The sequence below is a fragment of the Diadema antillarum genome, unplaced genomic scaffold (assembly GCF_040938485.1).
Source record: "Diadema antillarum isolate AM-2024a unplaced genomic scaffold, OU_Dant_1.0 seq00001454_RagTag, whole genome shotgun sequence".
In the NCBI taxonomy this organism is placed as follows: domain Eukaryota; kingdom Metazoa; phylum Echinodermata; class Echinoidea; order Diadematoida; family Diadematidae; genus Diadema; species Diadema antillarum.
Window position 1 is genome coordinate 125 of NW_027272200.1, and position 15,931 is coordinate 16,055.

Consider the following 15,931-nt stretch of genomic DNA (forward strand, 5'->3'; position numbering starts at 1 on the left):
GGCCTAGAATTGCCCAGCTGATGTCAAGATCTCAGAATTCCTTCCTCTTCTTGTTTTTATTTGTTTCAGTTGACAAAAGTAATCATAAAATATGATGAGAGAAAGAAAAAATCCTCGACGGACGTGAAAGCATCTTTAGTGCAATACAGCACATGTACGCATAATATTTGGGTTTTATCTCGAATTATCATTTTAGTAATACAATATTTAAAATGTTCTTCATTTCATAATATTCTATCACTAATTTCCTCCATGTTTTATTTTCGTCTTTTCTCCCTTCTTTTCTTGGCAGGCAAGATCTGTGCATTCGATACAACCAGCCTTGCGGGACAATAGGTGAGTCATACATCAAGTCTTCTTTTTTGTCTTCCCCCGTGGAACACTCTTTAAGGATGAGAAGAACACTCCTTTCTGGAGAGTTTCTTAGTGTGACAGAGTTATTGAACATCAAATATATCAAAATTGGTAGGATGTCGCACATTTCCTAAAGAGTTAAACCTTTTTTTGTTTAGTTAGGTAAATTTTAATTATGATTTGTTTGAACAAAATCAATAATATTCCAAATAGTGAACAGGAAATTAATTATGAAAAATGATGAATTTGATCAGCAGAATCCATAGAAACATTAAACATTTGGTATCCCTCACCCCACCCCAAATGAAAGTGAGCAAACTTGATCGCCCTCTCGACAGGTGAATTAGCAGTGGATAAACGTCATTTGTTAATAACTCGTTGGTTGATAAGCTGGAAAAAGCTGGAAGGAATTGTATGGGAACTTGATGTATTTGAGAATGCGATGATGGTGAATCTGTACCATGGATGATGAATGATGGTTCATCGAAGTCTGGGGGCCGCTTCTTGATTGTGGAAATATCACAGATTGATCACATCATGCCCCGATAACTTCCTGAATGTCGCTGGAGTGTTCTGCATTTAGCATATCGATGTTCCTCCGAGATTCCCTCAAGTGATCATCAGCGTCTGCAGGAAAAGAGACAACAGCCACGGGACAGCTTCCCTCCCACTTATCATTACCATGGTTACAGACCGGTCTCGCGCATAACAAATAACATCTCACAGAATTTTAAAAGAGTGGATTTATGAAATGGCGTTAATGAATGCCGATAATCAAGGGTGATTCTTCCCTAGTGGGGAATGAACTGAAATCGTGCATCCTTCCCCACCCCCATCCCTGCTTCATACTTTGCTTTAAAGGGATCGTATAGTTTTGGTTGAGACTTAACTTCAGGTTTTTATAATTTTTTGGTGAGATAGCGAGAAACCGCTTATGAAATATGAAAGGGCATGCAATTCCAAGAGAAATTCAATGTTTATTTGATGAAAATTGGTATTGAAATGGCTGAGACATCCAAAACAGAGTGATCCTGATAAAGTGTGGGACCCACATTTTATTACGATCGTTTTGTTTTACTTTGTTTTTGGATGTTTCATCTATTCCAAACCCGATTTTCATCAAATAAACTTCGAATTCCTCTTAAAATGGTATGCTCTGTACTATGTATTTCATAAGTGTTTTCTTGGTATCTCGCAAAAAAAGTTAAAGCCCAATTTTCATCCCCACCAGTACTGTACCATCCCTTTAACTTTTGTGGGCATTTAGCCCCCACTATATCTGACTATATCCAACCACCTAGTCCTATGCAGGAGATTTCAGTTCGGCAGAGAGCAGTCTCAGCACAAGTTGCCGTCCTCAACTCCTCCTCTGAGATACTGTATACGCCGAATATTTCGCGAGGTTTTTATTTTCGCGAATTTCGCGAGTTGGGTGCTATTCGCAAAATTAAAGACACGCAAAAATATTGGCTCTGATCCCGATGTAAGTGTTACATACACGTTTACATTTTCTCCATTCAGTACCGGACTTCATGCTCGCGAATTTAACCACTCGCGAAATCGTCGGGAATTCCCGATTCGCGAAATTTTAGACTCGCGAAATATATGGCGTGTACAGTAGCGTGAAATGAAATTATAGCACCTCCAAAGGTGCATTCACATGATTTTCATGTATCACTAATTGTTGAAGGATGCAACCGTGCACGTGGTTGACTGTTGTTCGTGACATGTCCAAAGGTCAAGTCTGCTATGGCCACTGTAGTTTCATAGTGGAGAAAACAAATGCTTAAATCCACAAGTCAGAGCTTCAAATAACAAGTTAGGTGATGTATATGCTCTAACTAATCAATTTTGCCATTTGGGAATGTAGTTGAATATATTGTCAAACTTCTTTTCATCTTTTATTGTTAATGACAACAAAAAATGATCTGGCAATCCCAGACAGGAAATAAAAGATTCAAAGTGAAATTGGGATAGATGACATTCTGTGAAATAAGATTTAAAACTGGAACATGTCCATTGAAATGAGTTATTATTTATTTATTTATTTATTAGTTGTTACCATGTTCTCCACTTCAACTTTCCCAAACAGCTAGTTTGAAAAAGTAAACAACTGAGCAAAGTTTTGGATTAAAAAAATAAAAACAAAACAAATGCTCAATATCAAAAATCACTCTGGAAAGAATTTACTCTGTAAAGTCCTTCAAGAAGAACAAGTCAAAGACATTTTGCATGCAGCACAAAAATACTGGCTGACATTTTACAGAGTGGAACAGATCATAGCTTGTATCCTCAATGCAGAAATGAGCTCCATGCCTACAAAATTTTGCCAAATTAAGTCTTTATCCAGTGCTGAAATTTGTAAACAGTCAATGATTTATCTTGTTTAAGAAAAATTTGTCCAGGATTTCTGGACACAGTGACACAGTGGTGTCAAAAAAGAATCAAAAGCAAAATCTTGGAAATGCGCAATGCCTGCTTCAATGCATGCTGGATAAGTACTTGTCTGTAGCGGAAATCCTGCAAAATACATCACTCCAAGTGGAGCTGCTTAACTCTTTCGAGTGTCCCGCTCTCATACTTTGCTCTCCAGATGGCGTGCCAAGTTCGGGTTTTGTGGTTGTGGTTGTTGCTGTTGTTGTTGTTGTTGTCTTGCTTTTGTTATTCAAATGCAGTGGTGTAAAAATCGGTCGATATCGAACAGTACAAGTTTGCACTGTCGGGTTACAATTCTAAATAGCATGTGGTTTTGACTGTTTAGATAATCAATATTTTTGTTTATGAACTTGATGATATGGTTTTGTGTCTAGTGCTTTATATGTTTGCACGAATGTAAATGCAAAAGACCGCAAAGTCTTAGATACTTTCCCACCATTTTTTTTTTTTTTCAAATTAAATTGCTGTAAAATCACTGCATTAATTCAATCGCGGCTATCATTTGGACTGGATCTAGGGAGGGATCTGTCTATTCTTAGCCATGGGGCAGGTTGTTATGACAGGAGTTTTGTTGAAACATGGGATATTAATTAGTGCAGTGTGCTGGGAAAGGAACAAACACATTAGCCCAGTACTGTCTGGACGTATTTTGGGTACCAGAACAAACCTTCCTCCATGACACTGGAGCTCAAATCGTCGGGTAGCTACGTAATGTGGCATTCAAGGATAATCCAAATCTCGAACGAGAGGTGCTGGAAGAAATTTCGAGGTGTGAATTTCAGGTGCTGCGGGTCTTTCGTTGACCCATTTCGGAAACCACTTCCTCTAACACTGGAGATGTACATAACAACTTGCCAATGCCATAACATATAAAAACTTGCAAGTGTCTCTACATCTGTATGTGATTATCAAGTTGACGGGTTGAGCCAAGTCGATGTAAAATGCATGTGATATATCCAGTAAAAACTACATTGAGTTTGCTGACATGAACTACAGATGAAACCTGCCTTATGTTTCTTGTTATAGGCTGTTTGTCTTTTTCTCTTATTCAGTTACCATTATTCCACTGGAAAGATAACTTAGCGGATTTTTTTTTGGGGGGGGGGGGGCAGGGGATGAGAGAAGAGATGTAGACCTACACAATATAGTATTGAAAATAATCCATAGAACATCATGTTCTACAATGATTACTGTGATGAACATGGTAAGGAATACACTGTTGCAGATCAAAGGGATGTATGTGGAAATAGACATGATGACTGGAACTGCAGTAATTGTTTACTGTAAAAAAAAAAACAACTTTTTATTCTCTGTTAATTCTAGAGTTTAGTTGTGAGAGATTATTTTTTTTAAACTTTCAGACAGGACTACTCATGGCTAAGAGCCTCCAAATGAAATGTTGCAGATGAATGTCTTCAAGTTTGCGAGCAGGTTGTCAGAGTATAATTCTCGTATTTATTGAGAGACGCACAATTTACGACCATCAATCTGCGAGATAAGTGCATATCATTTAGAGTCATGCCGGCGGAAAGTGCTCAAACGAGAGGTGGGAGTGGAGTTAAGACATCTTTCCATCACGCACCGCTTTCATATCTTTCAAAAAAAAAAAAGTGCGGGGGGGGGGGGGGGAGTATAGGCAGAAACAGCCCAGTAAATCTTGGCAGGATGCCGGTGTTACGCAGGAAGAAATCTTGACAGCCAAGAAGCCAAAGTGGTTAAGGACTAGTTATCTTTCCGATATTTTCCCCCCTTTTATTTTCCGTGGTCTCTCGAAATTCGCTCCATGTCACGAAGTGCATGCATGCACGCAAAGATGGCAGACAACATTTAGCAAAGGGCTTCATGTCACGCGGCTATTCTTTTCTGGACTCTATTCTTGGTTCATTCAAGGTATCGGCTGCCAACGGAAGCCTTGTTCAGCATCCCACAATAGAGAGAGATATATGGGTGGCTTTTAGAAGTATCGCCTTGTTGCGAGTAGGACGTATTACATCACATTGTTTTCAGGGATGAATCGTGCATTCGAAAAGAAAAATGTCATTTGTGGAGCCTTATGACATTTACCACAGTAGATCTAGATCTTATTGGAGATAGATTGCATGTCAGTGCTCGATGCTGTAAAATTGTGGAAAAATTACTTGTTATGCAGTGGTTGATGAATAGATTATGCCATCTTTAAAATGATTAAACAATGTGTATAATTCTTGAGAGGATATCATAAATGAATTGTTTTGGAATACCGTATATGTACTTGTTGGATTGACAGGATTTGTAAATTGCATTGTAGATTTCCTACGTGGAAATGTGCCTTCTACTGGCATTGTACATGAGTTGGATCATTTTATTAACCCGTTGAGGACGGTTTGATTTTGCTACAACACGCATTTCCCATAGACGCTTGCCTGAGTATACTCGGGACTCGTCCTCAACGGGTTAAATGTATTTTTACCATTAAGTACACAGACTGAAACTAATATAACATGATGCAGATATTATGATATTAAATTCCTTTTCTGTATCATTATTAACATATTCATCACATGCTGTATCAATGCGATATTACTTAATTTAAAATGGCAACACTCATCCCCCACATTCAAATCAAATCAAATCATTGCTTGATACTGAATGATGTCCAACAATACTGATACAGTACATTCCCATTATAACGAACATGGTTATAACAAAATTCCGGTTACAATGAAGTAAAAATTTAGGCTCCAGCATTTATATCAGCTCTATGTTCTTCATTGTTTATTTGTTCGGTTATAACAAAATTTCGATATAACGAAAGAAAACTGCTGGTCCCAAGCACTTCGTTATAACCGGAGTCCACCGTTCATTCTTTATATAGGTGGCTTTATGTAATTTGTGATACCAAGTCATGAATCTCTATGGCAAAGACATATTTGCCAGATTTTCAGCTCTCCCTCGTGCAGGAATATTCGTAGGAATACACTGGATTTTAAAATTATTAACCAATAAACTCCTCATGCTATTCTTAATACACAAAGCCAATACCACACTGTACCAACAGGCTTTAGGATGTGCATAATATATGATGTAATTCATACAGGCCAATTTGGGGATCAGATATTTTTTTTTCCCCCTCTGGCAGTAACGAAGCTTTTCCTGTCCGATTTCCTATAGGAATTAGTGTTTCATCAAGCCTCTGATTAGCTCACTCAGGAACAGTGTTTTTTTGTTTGTTGCTGGATTGCGTGCTGCATGGTTTTATGTACATGCAACTACCTAATGAGTGATTTATTTTTACCTTTGAGAGGAAAAGAACAGTAAAGCTTTATTTGTGGATTTATTTAATGTTTTATCTGCCTGCTTGCCAAAAGCCTCCTTTCATGTTTGTGAGTATCATGTGTTCAAAAAGAAAAAAAAATAGATGAATGAATATGTGGGACAAAAATAAGACCAGGTTGGCAAGATTCGGTTTAATTCCCGTGATCAAGTAAATTGTGTAGCTCAGTGCTGTTTACTTTAGAGTTGAAGAGTGTTAAGCAGTAGTATGTTTGTCATTCATTTATAACTTTTTGAAGGAAACATGAATGAATATGAAAGCTTTTGTAAAGATACTGGTATACACTGTATGTGTACAGAAATTGATGACTTGCATTTTTCCTGCATTGAGTGAGTAACATCCTTGTGAACACTCACTCTTCATCAAGTCTTCCAGTTTGTAATATCCAAACTCTATGTACATATGAATAGTTTCATTGCAAAATGGGCTAAGCACCATTTTTAAACATTTTAAAGTACAATGTATGTCCGTCGTCAGATAGAGCAATATTAAAACCTTTCTGGTGATACCTCATTTGTAACATAAGGAATATTTTAGAAGTCATGATGAATAAAAAGTCCCATATTTCTTTTATCATTTTCTTGGTTTTTAGCAGCTGTAACCACAAATGTCTCAACTTAACAAGAATGGAGTTAGCTTGTTTTGCAATAAAACTCTTCATACATGTATCATCTCCCCATCCCCAGGTCTTGCTCCTGTTGGTGTGATGTGTCGTCCAGACCAAAGCTGTAACATCAACGAGGACACCGGACTGGCCACAGCTTTCACCATCGCCCACGAGATTGGCCACAAGTGGGTACCTCTTGATGACTATAGGCGTGGTCAGACTGGCAAAAGATAGAGAAGTTTGAGATTGCGATCTTTAAGATCTTGAAGTTTTGCCAGTTTGACCGCAAACTTCCCGCGAAGCTTCTCGATCTGTTTGCGGATGGTGTCTCTGAAGCGCGAGGCCATTGTCCTGTACAGATGTGCATTGTTACGTCACAATCACTAGCCATTTGACGGTGCACTCTTTCGCCATCTTAAACTTCTTGATCTTTTGCCAGTTTGACCGCGCCTTATATGTCATATAAAAAGTTTAACAGTTTTTATTTCTCTATCTGTCTCTCTCTCTTTTTCACACACACACATACACACACACACACACACACACACACACACACACACACACACACACACACGCGCTCTGTCAGTGTTAGGAAGCTAAAGAGGAGATCGTAAACAGCAGGAAAAAGTAAAAGCAATGCTAAGCATCAACTGAATAGATAGCGGAAATATGAATTAGAAGGACGATTTACATATATTTCCCACAAATTTATAGATTTCCCACAGAGCACCATGGGGTAGCTCTTTTGGTCAAATTACCTCTTCATCCATAGAAGAGCATGTTTCAATTTCTACAAGCATTGTATTTCACAGTTTATACTGCAATACTGCTCTTTCCATATGTCCCCTCTTTGCCGTGAGTATAGCCTGTTGTATCCTTCCTTCAGACGTGTAAGAGCTCTTGTTCTGACGGCACGTGGGAAAGATTTGCAGCCCGATGGGCGTTAGGCGCGCAGGGGAACGATCGCACCACCACCTGTTGCGGTGGTTTCCTTGTGAGGAGGTGCGGTCGCCTACTGCGAAACAGATCCCCGAATCCTTGGCACCTGTAATACCTGTTGTCCCACTGACTACGAAAGATGTAAACGTTTACAATAAGCAAAAGTGTGAATCACACTTCCAGAAAAGTGATTCACAGTCAAAATGGCACCAACAGACTGGGGGGGGGGGGGGGGGGAGGGACTTATAAATCAGTTAAATAGGGCATGATGACTATGTATTCCTTTTTCATTTGTTTATTTATTCATTTGATATCATCACATCGCAAGTCAACCATTGAGCTAGACACAAATATTATCTGAAATAGATCAACTTTTTTTTTTTGAAGTGACATCCAAAAACAAGACAAAAAGAAATCAACCACCACATGAAATCATTGTAGAGTTATACCCTTGGTACCAACTGTAATAGCAATGTAGAGATTGAAGGGAGATGGGTTATGTTTGCCCAAAAATGAACAAACTAGACTTTTATGATATTCTTACAAGCAAGACAGTAGGAGAGTTGTAAGGTCATAATATCAAAGATGTATGATTTGCATACACATTTATGACTTGAGTTGATGAAACAAGTGAAAAGTTTTAAAAAGCCATACTGTAACTGTGTGATCTTAACCCGTTGAGGACACTTTGATTTTGCTACAACACGCATTTCCCATAGATGCTTGCCCGAGTATACTCGGGACTTGTCCTCAACTGGTTAAGTTACATTGCAGTGAACATTCTCATCATTCCTCTTGTTTGATTTCACGTTGTCAAATATAGCCAACATGAAGGTTCTGTAGCACTGCACTTTAACCAACTCTGTTTCCACTTGATTGACACACACTGATCTTTTTGCTTTCCTGTTCCTTCCTCTATGTGATGTTCTCTCGTGGAGCAGTTTCGGCATGAAGCACGACGGGGACGGCAACGCATGCGGGACGCGGGGTGGAATCATGGCCGATCAGATCACGGAGAACAGCGACCCGTACTCGTGGTCCGAGTGCAGCGCCCACTACATCACGGCCTACATCGAGTGAGTATTAAATGGGGTTGGGGTTGCAGAGGAATTCAACCGCAGGTATTTATCAGCATCGTCATTCCTTACCCACTCGTCTTTGATATGATTTGTTTGTTTGTTTACTTAAGGTGTATTGTTGTCATGGGGAAGTAGAGTTAAATGTTTTTTCAAAGAGCATTTTGGAAACTATTAAAACACGAGAAACAACACACTTCATCGGTCATGTTTCACATGTATGCCTGAAGCTATTTGGTTGAGAACATTGCGGGGGAAAAAAAAATGTTAAGCAAGCATTTTTTCTTTAGACCGAAGACATAATCTCGTTAAGTTACAAATTCTTTAAATTTCCCTCTCAATGCCTGGAATTTTGCTCGAGAGCATGAATCAGGTATGTGTAGATAATGATCTTGGGAGTGTTAACAAGTTTATCTTGACAGGTGGTGTAAGACACACATGAAAAAATAAAGCAGAATTGTTTTTTTTTCTGTGTGTTTGTGTGCGTCTTTCCCTAAACTTGGCTTGTGAGACACTGTTTTGCACGCACATCCAACTAGAACTGCTACGCTTCTTGGCTGTTTTACTGTATTTAGCATCACAGAAGACTTGAGTATGTCAAAAAAAATTTTTTTTGCCAAATATACTGCTGGCTCCATTGAAAATACTGCTCTACCCAAAATGTCAATTTCAGGAAATGTAAAAATACTCTTTTTCACACAAAAATACCTTGTCAGCCCTCAGAGTACTGCAGTACTGTTTGCACGTGTAAGCTTGGCATCCGTGTATAAACTCTATACCAACAAATGAGGAAGCTTTTTTTTTCATCTCTGATGTATATCATTTTGTTTAGTTTATTTTTAACCAACTTTTTGAAGAATGTTCCCATTTTTAGAAAAATCAAAATACTGCTGTATGCTCTACATCTCTAGTGTTCTGTCTCTTAGAGCATAATTTGTCACCAAATTCTTGTCTTAGGGATGGATGTCTTTAGGCCTAGTTGTTATTGTTGTAGCAGGCACTGCATGAGCATTATTACACTGAGAGAGAGAGACAGACACACCCACACAAATAGACATGTACAAGGAATGCAGTGGACTCATAAATCATTCAGGCTTCTGTGCATTTCCTTTTGATTCCATCACCCTTTACTGGAGATACAAGATTCCCTGGCATATTGGGAGAAAAGATATCTGAAGCATGCCTTGTTGTTCAGAGGGAATGATAGATCTGGAGTCAAGGGTGCGAGGTTACGACCAAGGTCGCGACCCCTATTGCCTGGCCACGAGCCACCGTTGCACATGTCAGGGTGTGAATGAATGAAGCACGCCCAACTGGGGATGGGGGGGGGGGGGGGGGATGGGATAAGGAGAAGGGGAGGGGGAGGGGGTGGAGCTTTGACCCCCAGCTTTTGTAAATAAAGAAAAGCAGTCTGTTGTCTGACCCATATTTTGGTAGGAAGGTGGTGGTCAGCTCCTTGTGGAGAAAGACCTTGTTCCTTGACCGCGCCATTTGAGCTCTGTATATAGCACACTTGGATTCCAGTAGACATGGTGCATATACATCTCAGATTGTGAATGTAGGACATACAAGTGTAGATAATGATCATTAGCAATTTGGTGAAAATGAGAAGAATGTTTGGGCTTTTCGATCTCTTTGCCTTCTCTGTCATTTCTCCTGTAGTTATGAATAGGATTTCTGTGATTTAAAAGTGTGACGGCACATATTTTCCACAAGCCCAAACCAGATTAGAGATGTTTTGGGATGTCATTTATTGACCGGTCTGCATCTTCATCACATGAAAAAAAAAAATGTATCCATTTGCATTGCAAAAAGTGACTAGATTCAGGAGAAGAAACAGAGGCGTAAAGCTTTCCTCTCTATGTGTATGATTTGTGTTGACAGAGGAGAGTGGACTTTTATTGGGATGTTCTGTAAGGGACATTCTCCAAAGAGTCGCTTGGAGCATTGAGGAGACTGTTCTCAAAGTCATCAAGAAACTTTCATGAGGAGCATGCCCAGGGAAAAACAAAAAAAATGAAGGATGATTAAAAAGATTCTCCGAGGATGACACAAGGGAAAATATTTATAAAACTGTCAATTAAGTGACGGACAATCAATGGCAAGGGAAGAAAAAAAGCATAGACTTGAAAGATGAAAATAGAAAGGCTCAAGAAGAGTAAAAGTGGGAAAGAGAAAATTTGAAACAGAACCGAGTCCCTGAAATGTCTTTAGCTGGCTCCGTGGATGTAGGGGAAGGATGTAGCGGAAGGATGGGAGTGGAAGGGGTATTGGGGTCAAGTTGAAGCTGCGGTCAGTTTTCATGGGGGAGAAAGTGGGTGTGTGAGAGAAAGAGAGGGAGAGGGAGAGAGTAGAATAATGAAAATTATTCCTGGAGACCCAATTTTCATCCTCTGAATTGTCTCACTGTGGAACTTTGACCCTCCCTGTCAAAACATGTCAAGTTTGGACCTTATTTTTAGGAGGATGCGGAGTAGGCGCTCTTGAGATGGGCGGTGGAGGGAATGAAGGAATTGGGTCACAGTTTTTTATCTACCAGAGCACACGTGCGACACTCCCGTAGTTTTTTGTTTTACAAGCAGAAAGGTACAAATACAAACCTTTCACAAAAACAAAAACTCAACAACTTGTATGTATACATGCTTGCTACAAAAAACAAACAAAGGTAACTGTAACAATTTTTGGTTGTTCATTTTTTCTCACACATTCTTACTCGTGTAAATAGTTTGGGGTGACATTGGTCAGGTGAAACAAAAGGGACAGGAAATATTTGAGGATGCAAGTTTCCCCTCTGCTTAAAGTGGATTGCATCCTGAACAGGTGTTCATGTACTTGTAAATATCTGCTCAATGGACTTTAGATGAGCTAGTTAGTGTCCGTCCAATCACGTGGCTAGATTTCCACATAGTGCTTTGTCACCCAATTCCCCTGATTTGGTCGTTGTCACTGACAACCAGGAAACTTGTCAAAGGCTGGCATGATGATGCAACAGTTAGTGCACACAAACCAGAATTGTTGATATCACAATTTTTTTTTTTCAAGTTGAGCAGCTTCATTGCAAAATTCATTTCAAGCTCCTCTGGGCAAATACTTATCCTTTATTGAATGTGCTATTTAAATCACTAGTAGACTTGTCAGTTACAATAAGACGTAGGTCCAAGTAGGTATACTTTGTGAATTGGTCATTATTTTCTTGTCGAATATGCTGGGGGTGACACAACATTTGCTCTTGTGACAGTTGCTCAAGTCCTATTTTCTCCAAGGACTAGTTAGTTTAATAGTGTTATAGGGTTGTGATAGGGTTTTAGGTTTAGTTTGATGTGAGGATTACGATTAGGGTTAGGGTTATGTTTGTGGGTAGAATTTTGATGTTTGGCTTGGCATGCAGATAAGTAATGGGAGCAGTTGTCACAGGAGCAAATGTCATGGAACCATGGGGGGGGGGGGGGGAAAGTTACATACATATTTTATTACATTTATTTCATTTCCGGAGAATAGAGATTGTTTGTTAGTACACTGTGGTACCGTTTACAGTGAGTGGGCACTCATTTCTCTTTATGAAACTTTGGCCAAAAGTACACAGTTGGGTGTTGATTAGTGATCGTGGTAATTAAGTTTTTGTGAACTTTCAGGGTTCACAGCCTACCATGCATAAAGTGCAAGTTTGATTGACTCTGGCATAGACAAAGGGCTTGCTGGCATATGTTGGGTTTTTTGTGAACATTGTTGACACCCTACAAAAACTAAGAGGGCATAAAAAAAAGTTCTTTTGTTCAGCAAATCTTTGTAGCTTGCATCATGTTTTTAATTGGATTGTGCATGGTAAGCACAAGATTTTTGCACGGAGGGATGTTACTTGTGATAATGATATGAGTGTATGTGGCTGCTGTAAGCTCTTTTGTTTCTTTTAATGTGATGTGTTTGTCAGTGCTTTTTGGATAAAAACGGAAGCAAATCAACTATACCCCCACCCCCCCCCCCTGTATTTATTTTTTTTATGGGGGGGGGGGGAATGGGGGCATTTATACAGGGTATAAGAATTCTAGTCCAACTTTAAAGGGATGCACATCTTATCACTCTCTTGGATGCTGTGGTATAGAATCTCATGAATATATTTTGTGGGTCTGCTGTACATATCATAATATAGCTGTATAGATATACCTATACCTGAAGCTGCAATGTAAATCAGCGTTAGTATTCTTTCACATAGGCGTATGCCTGTGAAAACATACATTTAAAATACACACACATATAGATAGGTAGATAAATAGATAAATAGATAGATAGATAGATAGATAGATAGATAGATAGATATATAGATAGATAGATAGACAGATAGATAGATAGATAGATAGATAGATGGATAGATAGATAGATAGATAGATAGATAGATAGATAGATAGATAGATATACTGTAGATAGGATGACAGTTGGATATAGAGGCATTTAGGAAGATAGGTTGAGACAGAAGTTTTATCATTCTTTGAAATCTTTTAAACAATATCCAACCATATTTTGGGACAGGTGTACAGTTTAAGTACACTCTGCACAAGGCCAAAATATTGCAAGCAGATACTCTGCTGGTATAGACACAGGTCATTGCTGCAGCTTCTTATCGGTAAAAATCAAGGTTGAACTTGTGGTCAACTGAGAAGGTCAGTTGCAGGTCCCCCTGGGTACCTCCACGATGGCCCCATGGAGGACAAACATGGCCTTAAAAGAGGAAACAGTGTTTGTCGAGGAAGGCATGCCTGTGATCCAGTTAATTTTACAACAACACCTGTGCATTTACAGTGTCGTATCCTCTAAGGAATGCCATAGCAGGTATTCTCTTGAAGAGTCGTAACTGTAATGATTTACATTTTCCAGAGTAGTTGAACCTCTGTTTGCTGTCTCCCCTCCCACTTTCTACACACATTTCCTTGTAAAACCATTCTATAAACTTTTTGGGTACTAGGGACTGAAGGTCAGAACCTACTGCTTGTGCCGCACACAGTACAGAGAAGGTACACAAGCTTAAATGTGGGGCAACAAGGCGACTTGTTTTAAGCATGGTTATTCGCCCCAAGCAAGGTACCTCGGCAAGTTTAAACCATGCCACCTTGTCATTCCTGAATGAGGCGAAAAGAGGAATTTCAACGTGTTGATCTTTCCCTGCCTTGTCCAAAATAGAGTGCTTACAGATGAGTGTGCAAGAGTCGCCCTCTTGCCTTATCATCAGAAACAAGGTGCCTCAGAGAGTTTCCGACAAGTCACCTTCTTGCCCTAAAAACAAAGCTCTGAGAGGAGTTTCTACAAGTTAGCTTCTTGCTGCAAGTTGAAGCTTCACGTACAAAGGCACGAGCGCTACCCCCACACTCCTCTGGGTAGCAGCCCATCAAAATTCTCCAGCGTGTGAAGGGCGCGGCGGCGCGGGCGGCGGGGATGGTAGCCAGAAAGCTGAGATTTTCGTAAGGTCAAGAAGTGATTGATTACCTGACTTTGAAGAGAGTGCCTGCCATCCAAGCTATAAGTGATGCCTCCTCGTTTCTCTCTCCCCTCCATGCATCAAGGCTATTTGTTGATGGAAGCTTCATATATCAGCCGCCTATTTACCTTTGCCAGTTGATATATTTCCTAGAAGTGGGTGCAAAGTGTTAAAGAGTGAAGAGCGTGCTTTCAGTCGGAAAAAATCGAAAAGAAAAGAAAAGAAGATGAGAGCGACTTCATCCACGGACCACCCTTGAGCTGGATGCTTCAAATTTTTACCCCGTTCAGACCGAGTTTACCTGCTAGTGAGTTGCTGAACCCCCATTTAACTTGGAGAATTTCAGTGGTGGGTGACACCACTCAATTTCTTCACCTACTCCTTGTATCTATCAGATTGAAAGGCAATGAAATGTGAAGAAGCATTCTTAGCAGAATACACCCAGAAGAGGATATAGATATCAAATGGATGTATAGCAATGACTACAGTATATATATAGAGAGAGAGATGAATGAGAAAAGATGTATAAGTAGATTAGGATCAGAGAGGATTAGAAAGTAATGATGAATAGACAAGCTGACTGGACACCCAGTTACAGGACAGCGAGAAACAAATACTGTGTGTATGTGTACTTGACATTAACCCGTTGAGAATGGTGTGATTTTGCTACTACACACATTTCCCATAGACGCTTGCTCGAGTATACTCGGGACTCGTCCCCAACGGGTTAGAAAGTTTGTTTAAAGTCATGGACACAGAGTGAAGAAATGTGGATGAGAAGAAAAGGTGAAATCAGTAGCCAGAGTGATGGATGCTATTTTTTTTTTCCACCAAGTAAACTGTACTTAAAATGGTGCTTTATATAGATTGCCATCGATGTAGTCTCTCTTAAATCAAGCCGTTTAAACCCACTGTGAAGAGCAGTGTGGCGAGACCATTCCAGTCTTGCGTGACCTCACCGCTGATAGTGGGCACTGAATTCTCCATGGAATGGTTGTCATGGAAACCCCACCAATCCTATTTCACGCATTTCCTCAATGAATATGTACGTACATATATAGAGAGAGATATGTTGCACTGTAAGCTGTGCTGATAAAGTTCTACTCTGCACTCTCTGCTGTAATTGTTAATTTCCCATAGTTTCCAGACAATGCCGCTAAGTGACATTTATTTCTTACCAATGTCTGTCACATATCAAGTTGAACACAGGGCTAAGGGGAGAAAATGGATACTTTACATTTTACCAAAATACATGTACCTTTTATCAGTGTGACTGCTGCCAAATTTAGATTTAGATTAAAAATGTTTAGAGCAAGGGAACCATAAAGAGAAGATGCATTTCTTTGTTGCCATGCTTTTGTTAGTGATAGAAAAAAGAAAGATCAAACTTATAGTATGTACAGTTTGATAAAATACAAACTTAGCATGTTTAGTCTACTTTTATATGATTCTTTAATAGTTCTTTGTATCTCTTGATCTCTTCTCTTGTTTTCATGCATTGCGGTTCTATCTCCTAAAGAGCTAGACATGGCTGATTATCTGTATCACTTTTGGAGACACTATGATATTTCTTGAAGATATGTCTGTGTTTTATTAGCTCTTGTCCTTTTTTTCAGTCATAGAACTCACCATATCCATTGGAAAGAGCCATTCTGTACAGGCATCTGCCCAAGTGAATAGGAACCTGTAGAAATAAAAGTACATCTCCCTTTGGAAATATTTCCTTCCTTGTTGTCTTG

General features: G+C 39.4%; 1 protein-coding gene across 1 annotated transcript in view; it reads left to right on the forward strand.

Annotated features, from left to right (window-relative positions):
- Window positions 1-245: 245 nt before the first annotated feature.
- LOC139709597 (A disintegrin and metalloproteinase with thrombospondin motifs 6-like) overlaps window positions 246-15,931 on the forward strand; it is a gene marked incomplete at its 5' end in the record, with an annotated part of 30,653 nt that continues 14,967 nt past the window's right edge. Inside the window, 3 exons of the mRNA XM_071621557.1 lie at window positions 246-336; window positions 6,790-6,895; window positions 8,591-8,725. Coding sequence (XP_071477658.1) covers window positions 246-336; window positions 6,790-6,895; window positions 8,591-8,725 — 332 coding nt within the window. The remainder of the gene's footprint in view (window positions 337-6,789; window positions 6,896-8,590; window positions 8,726-15,931) is intronic.